The sequence below is a fragment of the Porites lutea genome, chromosome 3 (assembly GCF_958299795.1).
Source record: "Porites lutea chromosome 3, jaPorLute2.1, whole genome shotgun sequence".
Classification (NCBI taxonomy): domain Eukaryota; kingdom Metazoa; phylum Cnidaria; class Anthozoa; order Scleractinia; family Poritidae; genus Porites; species Porites lutea.
In genome coordinates, this window is record NC_133203.1 from 478491 (window position 1) to 497117 (window position 18627).

An 18627-nucleotide genomic window follows, 5' to 3' on the forward strand; every position below is an offset into this window, starting at 1 on the left:
GAATGCTAGGGTCTTGTAAGCTAATTCTAACTTTTGAGTCTGTGGAGGACATTCCGTGGTGTTACCATTCAAATGAAGTCTCTTCAGCAGTGTTTTCACATAGTGCTATTTATATGGTACGTTTTTCCAAAGTTTGAGTCTGTGAATGAAATCCTATGGTGTTACCATTCAAATGAAGTCTCTTCAGCAGTATTTTCACATAGTGCTATTTGTTTTTTTTTTCCTGAAATGGGGAAATTTTGTTGAATTATGACTTTGCCCACTCCTGGGGGTGAAACAGTTAATAAACTGACCCAACAGTGGATTGGGCAGCAAACGTCAATCAGTCAACCAAACATTGATATTTAAAACTACAAAGAATCCGCCCAGACAGGAATGGCAGCCTCCAAGACAAAGGATACTCAACGCGTTTATTTCTATGTGAAACGCAATCAAATTTTTCTAGAGCAAAATCCATACATAGATAGCAAACAGCAATATAAAGAAGGACATATCCAACCTTGCTGAATCTCGGCTTGCTCTACAGAGAACATTTCAGAGTTAACTTCAGAGTTGTCTCTGCAGAAAAACTCCTCGACCGTCTCATGCAACAACGAAGAGAACCAATGGCGCTGCTGCTCAGTCAACAAACGATCACTGTAAGTCCGCGTACTTTCATGACACCATAAACGAAGTAACGAACGAATCATCGGCGACAAAACTGCTGGGGTGTTGGCGGATAATGCAGTTTCCCTTGGACCGCTTGTCAACGATGGCCAACTAAAAAATAAAGATGACATATTCTATAGAGGGTTGTCACATTGCTACGATCATAGATAGCAATAAACGAATGTCAACTACATTTGAACAATGCTAACTAATTCGGGACACTTCAGGATATCAATACACATGAAAAAGATAGATGTAAAGTTTGATTTGGAGCACTATTTAAGGCATAAGTACATTTTGTTAAAAGCAACATTTTGCCCTAAGTGAGAAGCAAGTGCTAATATTGGCTTAGGGGAGGGGTAGGTGGGCAGTTTCCCAGAAACGTCGAATGATCCGGCAACTTTTGATTGCAACACAGGGTGAACTATGTACAAATATTTGAACAGAATTTTACTGTCTAGCGCGTCATAATATCACACCTACCTCCTGCCCTTGCCGACATACCCTCCCCGCTGTCCATTCTCTTTGTTACGAAAACTCTGATCACTATTTGCAGCGGGAATGGCAGCACCTTTACTTTCTTGGTCCACTTCTCCACCTCCTTCAGTACGTCTTCTTGCACGGGGTCTTGGGCGTCCACGCGTTTTGGAATAGAGAGAAGTCATACCTTGGACCACTCTGGACAGTTCATGCTGAGTAAACAGAAAGTGCGGGTGGAGAGGGGTGGGGAGGAGTTCTTGCTGAATAACCGAGTACATTTTGATGGTAGCGGATGAAAGTGCCTGTTGATGGAATATAACACAAAACTTCACTAACTGTGAACCGATATTAGCAAGCTAACAACACAAAGAAAAGAGTTGAAAGGGGCCAATCTATCTCTCAGAATACTTGTACGTACTGAGTTATAATGACATCTAATTCTTACCTTTGCTAATTGTTCATGATGGGTCAGAGAATAAGCTGGAAACTCTTCCAGCCAAGCCAGGAACACTGCACTGTAAATGCTCTGCAGTGACTCAGAGGAGAGTGAAAAAAACGACAGAACAGTCATCAGTCGGGACAGGCGGTGGCTTAAAGGGTACGAAGCCACCCCTCCACAGGATGCTGCTGCACCGGGTGGTACACATGCAGCCATGACCTTCAAGTGTTGAACTCTAGAGGAGTGATGCCGCTGCTTGTTATACAGCGTCCCTAGAATAGAAAATCCCAATTTACTACAACAATGTTTATTTGAAACAAAGTAACTGGTTTTCAGTAGGACCAACCATAAAGTGAGTTGTTATGATCAACACAATAACGCTGATCGATCTTCTGTAAGTATTCGCAGTGTTACATACTGACGTCATAGATTTGGTTAAGCTCATTTCATGGTAGGATGACCATGTGAACTCGAAGAAGCGAATGAAAGAGAGAGAGTGTGTGTGCTAATAGGGATGAATTTCCAGCTACATTGAAACTATTTGCTAAATTATTTATTTTGTTAATTGTTTAAACCCACGCCAGATTAGCCCAGTTTCCTCCACTTCCCAGATGTATATCATGGCCGAATCACTACTAAAGAACACTGGATCACCGAAAGGATAGTTTATGGACCCAAATCAAAAATCAGTCTTCCAAGTCAAAGGACTAAAGTTTCAATCGCTCGTAAGCTATCACTTTTCGTAAACATCAAACAAATAAAGGTATTTGAGTAGTCGATTGCGGGAAGTTTAATTATGTCCTATTACAAGGTCACAGGGATATTATTACCTTGCGAGAGAATTTGCCTGAGAAGCTCAAGCGGAGGTTGAATACCAAACTCATCCACATCAGCAGAGTTAAGGTCATCCAGAAAAAGCGGCTGAGTGCGGGATTTAACGCCGGGAAGACTTTTTGATGTTGGAGCATTAGCTGCTAACGACTTTTGGAGAGCCATCTGATTCATTTCCTTTCGCTGAATAAGTTGAAGTTTGTGCTCAATCGCTTCCTGTAGCAGTTTAGACGTTAAACCAGGCGAGAGGCATATTCGAGTAAAGTTATGGCGTGGATAAATCAAATTCTGTTGGTTACAGAAAAAAATATATCAGGAATAATTTGAGAGCTTTTTCGCAACTCAGCTTAGATTGCACACCTAACTGCCTGCTTTAACTGTCTGCAAGTGCAAAATAATGGCCGAGTGTTATTTGAAAGGTCTTCCCAACTCAAGGAAACTAGTCATAAATGATTTGGGCCAAGGAAGTGGAGTTCGTCTCTTGTTGCGTGCATGAAAATGGTTTTAAGTTACCATTTTTAACGTTAATTTCATTTTATCACGTTTCTGCGATGATCTTAACGAAGTTCTCACAAAGGCATGCAAAGATTTATTTGTAGTCTAACCTGCATAAGTGAGGTTTTTCCACTTCCTGTGGAACCAACTAAAAGCACTGGCTGACTGGAAGACACCATCAGGTCCATCAAATAGAAGTACCGGTCCAACTACAAGATACAAAATGCACAGTCCGTATGTATATAAACATACCGTAAACCCTCTATTTAGCCTCCGGGAGGGCTTATTTATTTCAGGCTCATTTGAGGAAGGGCTTAATAGAGACGGGTGGCTTATTCAATTTAGAAACGACGATGGTATGAGTTCTCCATAAAGAACTAGAATGTAAAGTGGAAAAGCTCAAGTACAGTCATGCAGCCGACAATTGAAAACAAATCTGAACTTCCAGTTGGTGAATAAACCATTTCGGATCAGTCCACACGATGCTTTATAGTCGCGATTGATTAATACAACCTAACATTAATTAGCGAAGAACAATTAGGGGATGGTAGGGGGGCTTCAAAGAGAGGGGCTTATTAACTTTCTTTCCCTGAAAAGGGGGGGGGGGTGGGCTTATTAGAGAGAGGGGCATATTTGAGGTAGGGGGGGGGGGGTAAATAGAGGATTTAAGGTAACATATTCACTAATGGACATACTGGCCATGAGTCAAAGTCATTCCTCTGATTTAGAACCAGCCGTGAGATTTTTGCCAAACTTTACCTTGCTTATTATATTGCTTATTCAACTGATAGGAACATAAATTTTGTGATAATAACGGAGGATCCCCATACTCGTTTAGGAGCAATAGCACCTTGTATATACACAATAATTCCTTACAATATCAATATGATTATATTTACGAGTGCAAGCTCTTAACACGATTCCGATTTTTTTTCTCTGCACTAGCAATGTGCCTATAATTCTTCTATAGAAAGAAGATTACTCAATTTTAAAAAAGAGAAAAAACAATGGTAGGTGACCACACTCTTTTACCAGAAAATGGCGATCTCTCCCCTATGGCTAGATCTGGACATAAAAAGGAGCCGCCATTTTTTATGTACGCGCACTAATCACGCGTGAAAGAATGCTCATCAAGTCCACGCGCGACTGCATCAAAGCAAACAAAGCAAAATAATGTAATGGCGACACACCAAGAGAGCATAATGACCCCAAGTATGCGGACCTCTCCTGAAACCAACTTCCAACTGATTTCAAGGGTTTAATTGGTCTAAGAATAAATTTGGTGAAATTCACAAATCCCATGGGCTAGACTGAGCGTTTTACTCTCTGTACCTTTATTCTCCCTTGAATAATAGATTGAGGGCTACAAGAGGAGCTCGCAATCCTAATCTTCAGGCTGGTATTACGCATGCGTCGCATGTATGTAGCCAGCTTTCGTTTGGATCCCTTAAGAATGAATGGAATGCACATAACACAATTTCATCACAGGCATTTCAACCTTCTACCCCTCGTAATCTGATTAGGCGTGTTTTGGCTATCTGTCACGTGCAACTTACGCAAAGCACAGCGTTGGAACGAAAGCGTTTTGACCTTCCATCGTTGACGCCCGCACTCAGTAACCTTTGGTTATTATTAGTCTTAAGAGGGCTTTTTGTATTTTACCTCAGAGACAACAGTGTATGATGAGGGCAGTGTCTTGAACTGCGCTCCAGGTCGTTCATCCCATTTCACCAGTGCACCTTTAATGAAGTCCAAACAGTAATCATACACTGATCCATCAGGAGGTACCAACACAGGATAAGGGCCTGAGGACAAGAGCTGCCGCGCATGCTCATTAAACTTGGGTGCGTATCTAAAAAAAAGGCAACGGAAAATATCAACACCGTATACCTTATTGGTAATTAATTTTGCTTTCGCGTTTTTCACGATTGTAAAAAAAAGACCCGCGAATAAAAATCCTCGCGAATTTTAACTACGCGAAAATTAATACCCATATAGACAATTCAAACCACAGAAAAAAATGATTAACATGCAATAACAACACTATATACAGGATATGTACATCGACAAATCCACAAATTATTGACTGGTTTTACCGATAAGCTCCATTTTGTATCTTCTGTTATAAAATAAGGTTAATTTGCAAAGATTTCACATATGGAGTAGAGCCATCATATATCTTTCATCTTCATCTGCTTGTTCCAGTTTATCCGAAATATAAAAAAGTTCCATTTTTTTGAAACACAAAATGAAGTTAAGAACGCTTGAATCGCGGAGTCTAATGCCATTTTTTGGTAACTGCCTATTGAAATTGCGAAAATAAAACCCCGCGAAATACTGTCTCTCCAAAATTACGAAATTAAGTACGAATGAGGTAATTCCAACAGAAGTGAGAGATGAAATAAATGCCGAACAAGCATCGAATAATGAACTAAGAAAATCCAGGCCAATTTCCGTGGATAAATGAGCTGTGAACTGAAATAAATTAAGAAAGTAGTAAAATTGTGACAGTGGCCTACCAGCTGGGATCATGTCTTAACCCTTTAACTCCCACAGGTAATGCATGTAACTTCTCCTCGTAACACCAATACATTGTCCAAAAGGCAGGTGATAAGAATACGGGACATTATCTTGATATAAGGCCAAATTCTCTTAAGTAATGTAAAAAGAAATGCATAACAGCCGTAAAGGAGAATTACTAGCCAGATCTTGGGAGTTACAGGGTTGAACATGATAAATATGTTATCGCACTGTCGGTTCAGGAATGAAAATTTGGTACATAAAATAACAACACATTCTTTGAATAAACAAACTTGACAGCTTTGGGAGTTATTAAACCATGGAGAGAGAGGATGTTTGTTCGGGTATTTTATAATGCACCGCTTTTGTATTTAATGAAGACGAAAATGATCCATTTGTCATACCTTTCATGTAAGTGACCACCGAATGCCCACACAAAGGCAAATGCAAAAGAGCTGGTGACCTTCCCTGTGTCACTGGCTGGAATACCTGAGCTCTGCCTGCTGCTGGTGGAACTGACAGACTGCCGCTGCCTTTGCATCATGTGAATTGTACTGTCATCATCTTCTCGAAGGATATGTCTGTCAAAGATGGCGGACAGATATCGGAGCAGTGTTTGGACCTCATATATCCCAGCAGCTGTTTTGGATGGCTTTCTTACTGAGCCATATCCTTCTGTAAGGACTGACTGACAGTTGTTGCTGAGGAATTTCAAAGTTGAGTCCACCGTATGATCCATTAAACAAGAGATGATACCTAACCTGAAAATCCATAAAGATTAACATCTTCGATTAACTTTATCATTTTCAGTTGAGGTAAACATAACGTTTCACTCTGAGTCCTTAGTTAACAGTTTTCCAAATAGTTCTAAGGATAGATAGGACAAATTTAAGCACAAATGATCTGCTTGCTAACAAAGACAAAAGTTCATTCATTCACTTCAGACGATTGTGCTGACATTTGGTCCATCAATTTTGGTTTCTTAAGGTCTAGACCCTAGTATCAAGCATTTCAAAAGGGTTAGAGGAAAGGAGATTTTAGAGGGTGGAGGCCAGGGGGAGAGGAGAACAGAGAGAGTTTCTCTTCCTTTGCTGTCTTTCCTGTTCGCATCTCCTTTGCCCCTTTCCCCAAGAAACGTCTGATATTCAAGCTACCTACGGTTAAAACCAAGTATATATAGTACTTAATCGATACTGGCGAGACTAAAAATGCAAAACTGGTTGCTTGCCCTCTGTTGGTGATGTCCCACTTTGCATGAGCTCCTTTCATCCAAGACCTAAACATGGACTTCCAACCCACAGTTGTTTCAGGGCAGTGGATCAGGCCACAGCGAGTCACCAGTGCTGGAGACACATGACTAAGCTCCGTTACCTCGAACAGGAGAGTTACAGTCTCTGAAAACATAGAAAGATCCAATTTACACATTACTTCTTGTGAACAACAACAACAACAGTGGAAAATCTTCCTAAAAATGTATGACTGTTAACTTGACAAGAGATAACATGCTGCAGCTATTTAGAGGGAAAAAGAAGATCGTTTTGTCCCCAAAAGGAAACTACATGCAGTTGTCCCTTAATCATACCAATGCTTCCAGTGGGAGACTGTCTCAAGTCTTAGTGAACACGAGGAAATTTATGCCCCCTACTACTAGAATAGACACATTGAATGACAGCTCAAGCTCACCTGGTTGGCTGATGGTTTCTCCGCTTGCCAAATTCAATGCCCTGGTTGAATCCAGCAAAGTTCCCATGTTCTCAAGCCATGTGTCATCCATAGGTCCGTCCAGAACCAACCACTTCTTCACGTGTGACAATGATCCCATCATACGAGCAATTCTCTGCTTGTCTGAGAACTGACTCGTGAGAAGCTCAGCCATGGTATCGTGGGTCAGAGTGGAGTCTCGCAACCACTTTGATACCACTCCATCAACCCAGACATTATTATCTGGTAGTTGCCTTCCAAACAACTGTCAAAATAATAAAAATTTTCCAAGTCCTATTAACATCAACACATCTTGATTATTTGAGTCTTTTATTCAATGGTTTCACTTGTTGTCATTACGTTGTGTTCAAGAAGTGTTTTGATCGAGGGTTTGTGCCATGATCATTCACTTAATATTTGTTTGAAAACAAAAGCACTGCTTAAGTCATCTGCTAGGCACTGAAAATGTGAAAAATAAACGTTTGAGTTGCCCATAGTCCTCAACTGAATTACTCCCTTGTACCCCAAAGTGACGATACTGTGAATAGCTTCGTTTAACATCTGACGGGATTTTTACGACTCCATAAATCTCATAACTCACCTCTTCACATGTCAGTGATTTTGGGAACACAACTGAGAGATCCACTCGAGGCCACAAAACATCTTTGATCTCTTCTACTGGGGCCTTGGCCTGTTTTAAAGCATTGCTGATTTTTCTTCCTCCAACTGTGTGTCTTCGTGTTGTCACAACAGCTTGAGTTGCTTTTCCATTCAAAGTGTTTAAGGCACTTGCCAGTGTACTATATATAGTGGATTTGCCAGAGCCTGGACAACCGAGAAGAATCACACTACGGCTAGTCTGAAGACTGGTGTAAAGTTGAAGAATCTACAGAGGAAGTATAGCAGGTAGAAATATTAAAAAAAAACAAAAAAACAAAAAAACAGGCCGTAATGAAAGGCCTCAAACTACTCTGTAGATCCTGTTGCAGAATTCGATTGCCCATTAAAGCTAGCTATTTACCTAGTTTTCAATCTAAAAAATATATGTTTCCAACAGTTCATACCTTGCGTACGAACTGAACAACAATAGCAAATACCAACGAAAACAACAACAAAAGTTACCTTGGATATTACTTCCTGTCTGACTTGGAGCCCATTTGCTTGAAGATGTTCTTTAACTTGTTCCACCAGAAGTGGGTCTCCTTCAGTTGATACAGACATCAACACACTGTGCGCAAACACTTCATCCACTGCACGAGAAAACAACTCCTTGTCTTCCAACAACAGTTTGTTTCCAAAGTAAGTGAAAAGTGAGTGCACGACTGCATTCTCCTCAGATTGGCGTCGTTCGAGTGTTTCAAGAAATGGACTTTTTGTTTTTCTCTCCAATGCTGAAAAACAACACGCCAAGGAGACTGAGGATTAGTTAAGAAAAACAACTAGAGAAGAATTGAGCAAACTCATCGGTAGTCTTTTCGCAACTGCAAAAGTTGCGTCTATAACTGCGATGACCTACTTTCATACAAGTTATATAGGTACTTTTGTTTTACCACTTATTTCATAGTTACCTAGTTGGGCGATACGTCTTGACAAGCAGGTATCTAAGCATATCACCTCCGTCAGACCTCCGCTCAGGTTATCATAATAAATCTGTGCTATTGCAGAAACCAACAACGCCTTACGCCAGGAATATCATGCCTTATAAAATTGCAATTCACTATAAACAGCCCCGTCCCTCCCTCAAGCCCAACGCCCGCTGGTCCAGACAACTTTGGAGGACAGCAAACGTTCAGTCAAATAGAACTTCAAACCTTCTTTTTCACCAGCTACCTATTGTCTCTCGTGCACAAGACACGGGGGCGGAAAGGACGTTATAACCTTCTGATAGACGCACATCTCAATCCGGCAAACCAGCTAGCAGCGAAGTGCTCACTGCTTCAGAAACGTGATTAACCTTCGGTCCTGTTGGACTCCATTAAGTTGTGTATGCAATGACATCATTGCAATTTGCCAAACGTCGCGAGAAAAATAAGGCATGAGTTATGACACCTGGGACGCCTCCCCTTTATAATGACGTAATAACAGACCTGTATCACCCTTCAGATCGGAGGAGGATTCTTCTCTGAAAGAACCCATTGTATTTGGCCTCTTTTTGGCCACATCCCTCTGCAACTGTTTTCCAGCCAGTAAAGTCACCATCTTCATGCTACGCAATCCAAATGAGTACTGTGGCTGACAAGAAACCTTCAAAATATATACATATCTTTTGTCATAATCCAGATAACTATCATCAAAATAATCACGATCATAATTACAGTAATAATATCATAGGTGACGAATTACTCCTTAATTTTGGCGCGAAATTTCAGCGTTAATTTGTAATTTCACATGTGAAATTACTAAATTGCCATGGCAACCTGCCGTACGTCTCCGTTTCAAGATGGTGAGGAAGTTTTAAAATGTCATGAATGAAGATGTCAGGGCATAAAAAGACGCTTTAGAAAACCTGAACACACGAAAGAGCACATCAAGAAGGATTCTTAGAGGCTCGGGAAATTATAAGGATTTAGACAAAACGCGCGTGAAATTATTCCCTAATTTCACTCGTCACCATTTGATTACACATACTAATCACAATCTCAGTTTTCCTCCTATATAATATAGCGCTAAAATTATTTATTATTTCAAACTCATGCTCAAACATGCACTGTCGGTATTATGTTTAACCTGTTGGTTGATTAACTTGAAGAAGGTGTCCATCTTTATAGAGAGAGGTTTAGCTTCTGTAAAACCACATCCTACCAACCAGACTTCAACCACAGGGCGGCAATCAGGAAAAACCATCGACACGGGTCTCAGCTGTGCCTGGGATATAACATCATATATTTGAGTGACAGCAGCTTCTGTGCAGTACAGGTTTAAAAGAGTCTTCAGCCTGTATTACACTTGCGTAATAAAGGTGCTGATAGAAACTGTGCTAAGATTTGAACCCATTTCAGGATCGTTTGCAAAAACATTACATATGCATAAGCGCCCTAAGCATAACTACGAAAAGGAAAACGTTTTCTTTTGCTCCCACGGAGTAAACAGTCATTTGACTTGTCATTTTCAATAGATCACCAAGAGAAATATTTTTTAATATGCACAATGCGTTTCCAAAATTGCGTAAAAGCAGGGACGTTAAACCGAAGGCATAATCTGGAGATATGCAGAGCTATCGCTTAACTTGATTACGAAGTGTTGGACGATAACTCGATCACGTTGTCAACTGATACGATTTGAAAATGGTTAAATGCTTCATTCGTCGCACTATATAACTGAAAACTGTTCATTACAAGTTACATGAGGGAACTTACCCGAAAATTTTCAGGCAGATCAGCAGTCAAACTGTAACTCTTAGACATAGTCATAAAACAACCATACATCTCACTGGCGGGCATAAGTTGTCCTTCAAACACAATGTTACCGAGTAGGGGTATCTTAAACTCTTTGCATCTGAGTTCCTTTTTGTGTTCGATTTCTACTCTGTCTTGAAATGTTTCTTGAAGTTTACTCTGCTCTTCCAGAGACGAGACACGAGGGGCATCACTGTAGTAATCTGCTTCTTGGAGGTCCCCTCCTTCTAAAACAACGTGATGTCTCCTTCCTTTGGCGAGGTGATTTCCCTGAAACAAACAAGGACCACAGCCCTGTTGCCTGAATGTTCGTAAATCAACAAGTATACAGTTGAACCTCTCTACAGCGGCCACCTTAGGGACAGAAGAAAGTGGCCGTTGCAAAGAGGTGGCCGTTAGCGGACGTTCAACTGTATTTATTCTAAAGAACATTTTACGCCCTCGATAGATAAAGATAGGTACAGATTATAGATGCACACTGGTTAACACACTTTATGTGGACTTCCTCATGCCCCCCCCTGTTTGCCATGCTGGCGTCTCAACGTCCTAGTGACTGAACATTACAATCAACGATGAAAGTCAATCTAAACTAGCACTTCTTAGTAGTGCAAGTTTGAAAAGTTATGAATAGTTCCTTAGCCACTACTCTAAATTCACCTTTTATTTGGATAATCCCCACTCCTTCTTATGTGGGTTCTTGCAGTTCTAAAGCCATTACAGTTAATTTCATGCAGAGAACAAACGTCTCATTTCTTGGTCACACTACTCCGAACTTAACTCATTTCTTACCAATAAGGAATCTGGCTTGGAGCCAGGTATAAATGTTTCATTAGGAAGGAAATGTAGAGTAGTTATGCTGCTTCTTCTCTTAACATTGTCAGCCTGTAAAGTCAAGGAAAGAAAAAAAAGGCAATGAAAAGAGGAACAAAGGACCAAACTTCCACAGTTCACACAAGATACCAAGTAAATAAGGTGTTTTTCCCTTGCATATTTCTGAAATCCTGTTAAACATTACCTCTTGAGTGCCTGGTTTATGAAAACCTCTTGCAGTGTACTGAGTCGTCACCAACTTTTCCAGACATTTCAGTGAGGTTCTGATCGTAGAAAGATGTTGGCCAAGACAGGAAAGGATACCAGCACCTAAACAATCCACATTCTCAAAGCACGCCCAGCTACCTGACCTTACCATGCCATAAAGGAAACGGACGAGCATGGAATTTGTTAACTGCTCTGAACAGTTGAACATCACCAGGTGCCTTGCAAAGGCCTAAAGGAATAACAAACAAACGAACTGGCCTGTTAAATGCATGTTACTTAAACCGAACAAACTTAACCTAATCTTCAAATCAAATTCTTGACATTCAAACCATGTATCCTTTTAAACTTAAAGCTTTGGGAATACAGAGGTATAAACTCCGGAAAGTTTGAAACTGTTGTGAGAATAAGGGCAAGCTTCGAGAGAATTCCTGAAAACCGAACGATGAACGGTAGACCATTTTTAAATACACTGACGACTATTCCAAAAAAAAAAAAACATTATCGCTAGGAAAAAAGGGAAACAAGCTTAATGTGTTTTTTTGGTTTTTCCCCTGAGTTCTATCGAAACAAAGCTTCATACTGAAGAGTGAAATGACTCTGAGCAGCATTAACTAAATACACACTTCGAAATGTCACAAAAAGAGAGGATTTCTAATGGGCTAGTATGAGTTCCAGTCCCCTTCCCCTCTCATTTTCTGCAGTATGCAAAACAATGGTACCATACCTTTGACAGATCTTTAACAGTTTCCGTTTTGCCGATGCCATCAGGTCCCACAGGAACCCCACACTGGTGGGACCGCAAAGCCATGGTTAGAGTCAGGAAACATCTCTGCGTCAAAGGTGTAACAACAAGGCGATGAGTGGGACCAAGGTACTCATAGCCATAAACAAAGCTAGTACCAAGTTGCCGAACGCTGCACCGCCCGACCTCATAGAGACGATTGATGGGGATAGTTTTGGATGTGCAAGATGAGTCGTTGTTTTCTCCTTGATAAGAAGAGCTAAGTACAGGCTTGATTTCTATCTGGTGTTGAAGCTGACTGGCCCATTCAAAACTGTTTACGTCTGTGATTCCTTGTTTCATGAAGTCTGTACAAAACATGTTCAGCATCATCAACATCATCATCATCATAAACATGATAGTCATCATTCGTAATCTTCATCGTTGTTTGTATCACTGCAACTATCAGATAAAAATTCTATCCGTCTGGAAAAGCGTCATTCTACACACTCACACAGCAAGCTTACAACTAGAAACTTAACATGTCCTCAAAAACATGGAGCAAACTCTACGGCGTGTTCAATGGCCAGCCCTTAAGATGTCATTTTTGAAAATTCGGCAAGATTTGTGGCACAGCTAGTTAGGTCAGTCCGTCAAGTATATAATAGGAGGGAAAAGTGATATTCGGCGGAGGCAGATGTAATTGACTTTCTCTCATATGATGCTGCAGAAATGATATTATGATTTTCAATCACCTTGTTACTGACAAGTGTCAACCTGGAATCATCCACAATTCTAACTTATTTACAAGGTCATAAGTAAACATTTAGGGCAAAATATTTAAACGTAGTTTAGTCAGTGTTTAACAAAACCGGGTTCTAAGTCATTTTGAACTCGCCCAACGATTTTAGCTACCCATCAATTATTGTGAACAGTTTTGTGAAAGCATATAGAGAAGACTAGGAAAGCATTTATCTTCTTAAAACAACACACCAAAGAAGAGATCTGGAGGGTCAAAGATTTGTTAAACCGCGGCTTAAGTTAGTCTTCGTTTAATATTTGGCCCTTAGAGATTGTGGTAACATTCCTTTGTGTTTGGTGGTGATATTTTATACAACCAATAAATACTAACCGGTTACAGTATCCCTTTGGTGTATTGTCATGGCAGCTAGCGCAGCAAGTAGTAACTCAAGACGATTATTTATGGCACTAGTGTCGTTACATTCCATGTTCTTTCTGATAGCCCCTGAGAGATCAACCATAAATCCAGCAAGCGATTTCCTACATAATAAAAGGCAATGGATGGGTGATCAGTGGAAGCGAAACGAAACAAGGAGGAAAATTGTTACTCCATGACGGTCAATGAATTAAAGAAAGTACCAGCACCAGTAGTAGTAGACAAACTGCACTCGCAAAGGATTATGGGCTTAAGTTTTAAAAGAGCGGCTGCTATGGCTGGGTGCAGATCCACTGCGAGATGACACTTACTCTGACAAATTGTTGCACATGCATTAATGAGTTCAAAAAAGGAAAATGACAGAGCACTCGAATAGAAAAACGTGAACACACCGCATGTAACGAGTCCGTATTAGAACATTCAGATTTGTCTGTGGATGGAGCAGGAAGAAAAGGGCAGGAATCGGGAGGCTTCCCAAAACATAAACATCCAAAAATACATACTTAAGGTCAGACAATCCTCGCAAACTTCCATTCTGTAGGGCTTCACTCATGTCTTTGCTCCACATAATGGCTTCAGTTGTCAGGATGCACTGATTTGGGAACTTTAGCAACGTGTGATCTTGATATGCAATATATGTGCCTATAGAGACAGCAACAGATAATAAGCTTACAAAACAAAAACATCTTAAAGTGACTAAGAGATTCCATTGTACATCGTCTAACCTTCAGTAGTCATCAATTCTAGAAGGTCGCTAGGATTTTCCTTTCCACTCAGCCTCCTTAGGACACATTCTGCTAGACTTTTAATAAGCGTATTTCTCATCCTTTCTTCTAAAGTAGCAAGCCAACCCTGAGGTCTAGGGGAAGCAGGGATGACTGATATCAAAGGAAGCACCTCTTCAAACATTCCTTGAAGAGCAGTGACTTGAAGAAGGTGCGCTGAAAGAATACGAGAGTAGGATTAGTCATTCAGATTATCTGAGAAACTAAATTACCTCGCGAGCCGGCCAATTTTAGAATGTATGTCTGCTTTGAGATCCCTTTGTCAATGAAAACCCACAATTAAAAACAAAGCGATTCACGATATTTTTGGAAAATTTTCAGTGTTGTCTACAAAATATAGCTACCTTTTGAAAATCATCGCGGTAGTCATTTTCGTTGCCAGCTACAGTGGGACCCGATAAAACATAATTTCATGGGGGTGAAAAAATCGTTAGCAGTAGAGGCAAAGAATGACGTTTGTCATACCGGTGTGCACTTCATATGCGTTATTGACCAAGCCTGTTTTCAGTCGAGATTGCTGGATATTGGCCAAGTTCTTTTCTGCGCTTTTTGGACAGAGATGAAGATAAAGGATTTATCATAAAGCCAAAAAGAGAACTTTTTCTTTTTTCTTGCCCGTTCGATCTGGTAGCCAATCTGATCACAGGTGTCGCTTCATCTTCAGCCATATAATAAAGCGGTTTATTATATAAAGCGTTTCCAGTAGGTCAATCTTTATCAGGTTTTCGTCACTCCAACTCAATGCCAAGAGAGCCACAAAGGAAAAAGAGACATTTACCAAAGACTACTTTGATGATTCAAACTTATGCCGATTACGTTCTGGGAAAAGTAGGTATAGAGTACCATTAAGTGCTGTGTCCAGAGAAGAAGCCAGCTTCAAGTTGCCGTCCCTTGGCAAAGTGAATTGAAGGTTCTTTATACCAGGGAAGCATTTCCTTACGAAAGGAAGTAAATCCTTAGGGTTACGAGACCAGGCCAGGAGACCGAGTAGGTCATTGTCACTAAGGAAGAAGAGCCGTGGAAATTCAACACGGGTTTTCTCAATATATTTCTCTACCAGTCTGATAAGTTCTTCCTGTATCAAGATATAAAGTGAAAAATTTTTTAAACCACCTTCAAAGGAAGGTGTATATCACTCAACACCAAAAACTTGAAGTATTCAGTTCTATTGCGTAGCTACCTCTTTTCTGATGAGCCCCAGTAAGAGCTCCCTGAGGACATCACCTTGCAGCTCACGCCAGCCTTTCTGTCCTCTTTTCTTTAAGGGCAATACAGACATCACTTTTGGATCCTTCAGAATTACTTGAACGTATTCCTAAAGGAGAAGAGAAATGAACGTTTGTAGAAATAAACCGTGGGTCAAATTAAGATAAAAAAGTACTCGCTCATACGACAGTGTCCCTTCAAGTTAACAACAACGTTACTGTACGTACGTCAACACTTCAACGCAAGTAAAGGCAAGTAGAGTTAGAAAACATACCTATTCCTTTGTATCAAACCTATTTTCGTTTAGGAGCTGTTTAGTCTCCCTCCCTCAACAGAAATCGGTACTTGCAAATAACAAATCGATTTCAATATGGCGCACTTTGAGAGAAACTAAGATGACATGACATCCTTTGTTACATTTTCTCAGCTTTGAAATTATTTTATCAGATTTTGCTAGTCGCTTGCTTCGTTTTCCTGTTGCTAACAAAGATATGGGATTATTTCATTTCGACCTAAATACATGTACACTACTAACTGACAGCAGGCTTGACTTACCCTGTACTTTTCATCAACTTCAAGATATCGCCGGTTACTTTCCTCCAATGCCTTTCTTATCTCAGGTTCCGCAAACACGTTACTGAGGTAGAGCCACTAAAGTGAAAGAAAGCAGAAATGCTTATTGAATTTTACACTCAGGTCAAACCAACATAAGAGGGCAAAGTAGCTTAAAACTGCAGGATCGAATGTTATCCGTTTACATGTATAAAACGTCAGAAACGTAAGCTCAAAACAGATGATACAGCATATATAAACATGCAGTTATTGACTCAGGTTGTAAAAATATCGTCACAATTCCACATGTCCAGTACTTAAACACAAATAAAATACATTTAGCGGCACACATCCACTAATGGTTCTTCGTCTTCAATTCCTTATCAAATTAGTATTTGAAAAAGCTGTTTTTGGAGACACGGCGAAACCGGAGTACCCGCAGAAAAACCTCTCGGAGCAAAAAGAGACCCAACGACAAAATCAACCCCTAATATGACGTCACCTCAGGGATTCAAGCACAGACAACATTGGCAGGAGACGAGTGCTCCTACCACTGCGCCACCATTGCTTAACAAGGGTGTTTTACTGTTGTACCTTTTTCTGGCAATCCGCCCAAATGTCAATAATGTTTTCTATTTCTTGCAAGTTGGTTATCCACGTCTCGACCATTGGCTTTAAGTCCACTACATGTGGAGAAGTTAACATCATATGAAGTGTGACCATATTGTCCTGAAAAATATACGAAAAATAAGATTATTGCGTGTCTGAAATGGACCATGAAGCAGTCACGTTATTGGTTGGCAAGAGCTATGTAATGCTATTTATTAGTTTATTAGATCAGATCATTTGAAGTTTCTGGGTAACTGTCCACCCACCCTGTCAACATCAGTTTATTGTCATGGTGTAAATCGGAGCACAACGAGCTACTACAAGTAGCAAGACACTGGAAGCAAATTGCATGCAGGGGCAACAACGTCATCTCACCTAGGAAAGATCTGTTCCGAAATGAGAAGAAGAGCCAAAACAAACACGTGTGTATAATTCAAATGAACAGTGATGCTATGTGCAAAAAAGTGAAGCACTTATTTGTAAGTTGTTAGGTACTTTTAGTTTCTTTTTCCAGGCGCTCGATATCTCGTAAGCAGTACATGAAGGCTACTACACTTCATTGTTTGCATGTTATTAAAAAGCGCAGAAAAAATCGATGAATGGAACGGCTGGTTCTTTGTGTGAGTTCATGATGGTAGCAACAAAGAAGGCACCAACAAAGAGGAAGAGCCACTGCAATTAGTATTCCAAAAGCAACATATTAACACTAGAGCATTTTCGAAGTCCTTCTTAATACAGCACTACAGCTTTACAATAGCTGTTTGCATCATACCTCAATAACGCATTTCAGGTCTCCAACACCAATAAGAATGAACACATCTGGGACAGAAGCAGGGGTCTTTGGCTTTACTTTCACGTTTTTCTTCTGTTTTTGGGAATTAAAATATCACTGCGTTAGTAAAAACAAACTCGCGTTCCACAGAGCAGAATTTAAGCGTAAGGAAGCAGTGTTTTTGATAATTCTGGTCGTTAATTACCATGTTTAGAAAAGCAGATGATCCACAAAGCAAAAGTCAGAACACTTGGTAAAGGTTCAGAAGAAACGCTAACATTAAGCCGCGTTCAAAACTTACCTCAGTACCATGGCCGGTCTTTTTTGTTTTTCTCTTTCCTTTCGCACTTTTCCTCTGATCGCCTTCCATTCTTGGTCTCATGAGTGGAATATGTTTGGCAAGTTTGAAGTCCTTCTCCTCCCAACCGCGTGCCAGTTGGTTAAGTTGAAGTTCCAACGCGTATTCTGCCGCAGCTCCAGCGCAGATTGCCGAGATCAAGTCCTTATAGCGGCCAAGATGGAAAGACAGTAGGTCCGCTACTGTAAAATCCCAGGTGGGATCATAATCTTGGCCCATGCCTATAAACAAGGCCCTCCAATGGCGGGACTGAAAGAACAAAACGTGTAAGGACACTTGCTGATACCGTTTAGAGCACAAGCAACAGGCACGTTTTCTTCGTTAAGACGTTATGTTTGCTATCTACTGAAAGAGCTTTGGTTTTTGTTAACATATTTCTTAAGCTTACGCGTTTGAAGCTGACGCTTATCTCTGAGCTGTACTTTAAACTGTAAATGCAGTGTACCCAAAATATCTTTCTGATAAGGCTGAAAAAATAGAGGGACACCAGTACGAGGTGCTGCAATTTACTACACCTGTAGGTGCTACTCTGTTTCTAGTTCTCCTACTTCCTTTGTTCTTTATTGTTGTCTGTGTTTTTCCATTGTTGCTTGTTGTTAACACACTATAATACTGAGGAACTGATGAGATATGAGAGATATAATTATGCTCATAACCCCAGAGGACTTGAATTTGACTTTGGAACCAAACCCTTTTTGAGCATACAGTTCTTCAGGGATTAATTACCTTAAGAGCATCACTCGACAGTTGAAGTAATAAAGGCAAATCTTGAGCGAACTCCTCCAACTGACTCAGCCATGAATGCAGTACTTCATCATTGTTGGGAACGTGTTGTTTGAGCTTTTCTCCCGCATTGTTCCATTCAGTGAGTTTGTCCATGGCCTTCTTTACATTCATCTG

The 18627-nt window shown here is 40.4% G+C and overlaps 1 protein-coding gene across 1 annotated transcript in view; it reads right to left on the minus strand.

Moving 5' to 3' along the window:
• Positions 1-18627, minus strand: part of LOC140930028 (dynein heavy chain domain-containing protein 1-like) — a 41064-nt gene that overhangs the window by 14649 nt on the left and 7788 nt on the right. The window contains exons 10-36 of the mRNA XM_073379686.1: positions 18454-18624; positions 17671-17976; positions 17370-17462; positions 16583-16717; positions 15992-16087; positions 15411-15545; positions 15074-15305; positions 14171-14386; positions 13949-14087; positions 13401-13549; positions 12272-12636; positions 11525-11776; positions 11299-11391; positions 10471-10779; positions 9842-9979; positions 9202-9358; positions 8237-8505; positions 7716-8000; positions 7097-7379; positions 6642-6807; positions 5818-6174; positions 4556-4745; positions 3004-3102; positions 2398-2686; positions 1574-1839; positions 1132-1430; positions 500-759 (exon numbers count right to left, since the gene is read on the minus strand). Coding sequence (XP_073235787.1) covers positions 500-759; positions 1132-1430; positions 1574-1839; positions 2398-2686; positions 3004-3102; positions 4556-4745; positions 5818-6174; positions 6642-6807; positions 7097-7379; positions 7716-8000; positions 8237-8505; positions 9202-9358; positions 9842-9979; positions 10471-10779; positions 11299-11391; positions 11525-11776; positions 12272-12636; positions 13401-13549; positions 13949-14087; positions 14171-14386; positions 15074-15305; positions 15411-15545; positions 15992-16087; positions 16583-16717; positions 17370-17462; positions 17671-17976; positions 18454-18624 — 5749 coding nt within the window. The remainder of the gene's footprint in view (positions 1-499; positions 760-1131; positions 1431-1573; positions 1840-2397; positions 2687-3003; positions 3103-4555; positions 4746-5817; positions 6175-6641; positions 6808-7096; positions 7380-7715; positions 8001-8236; positions 8506-9201; positions 9359-9841; positions 9980-10470; positions 10780-11298; positions 11392-11524; positions 11777-12271; positions 12637-13400; positions 13550-13948; positions 14088-14170; positions 14387-15073; positions 15306-15410; positions 15546-15991; positions 16088-16582; positions 16718-17369; positions 17463-17670; positions 17977-18453; positions 18625-18627) is intronic.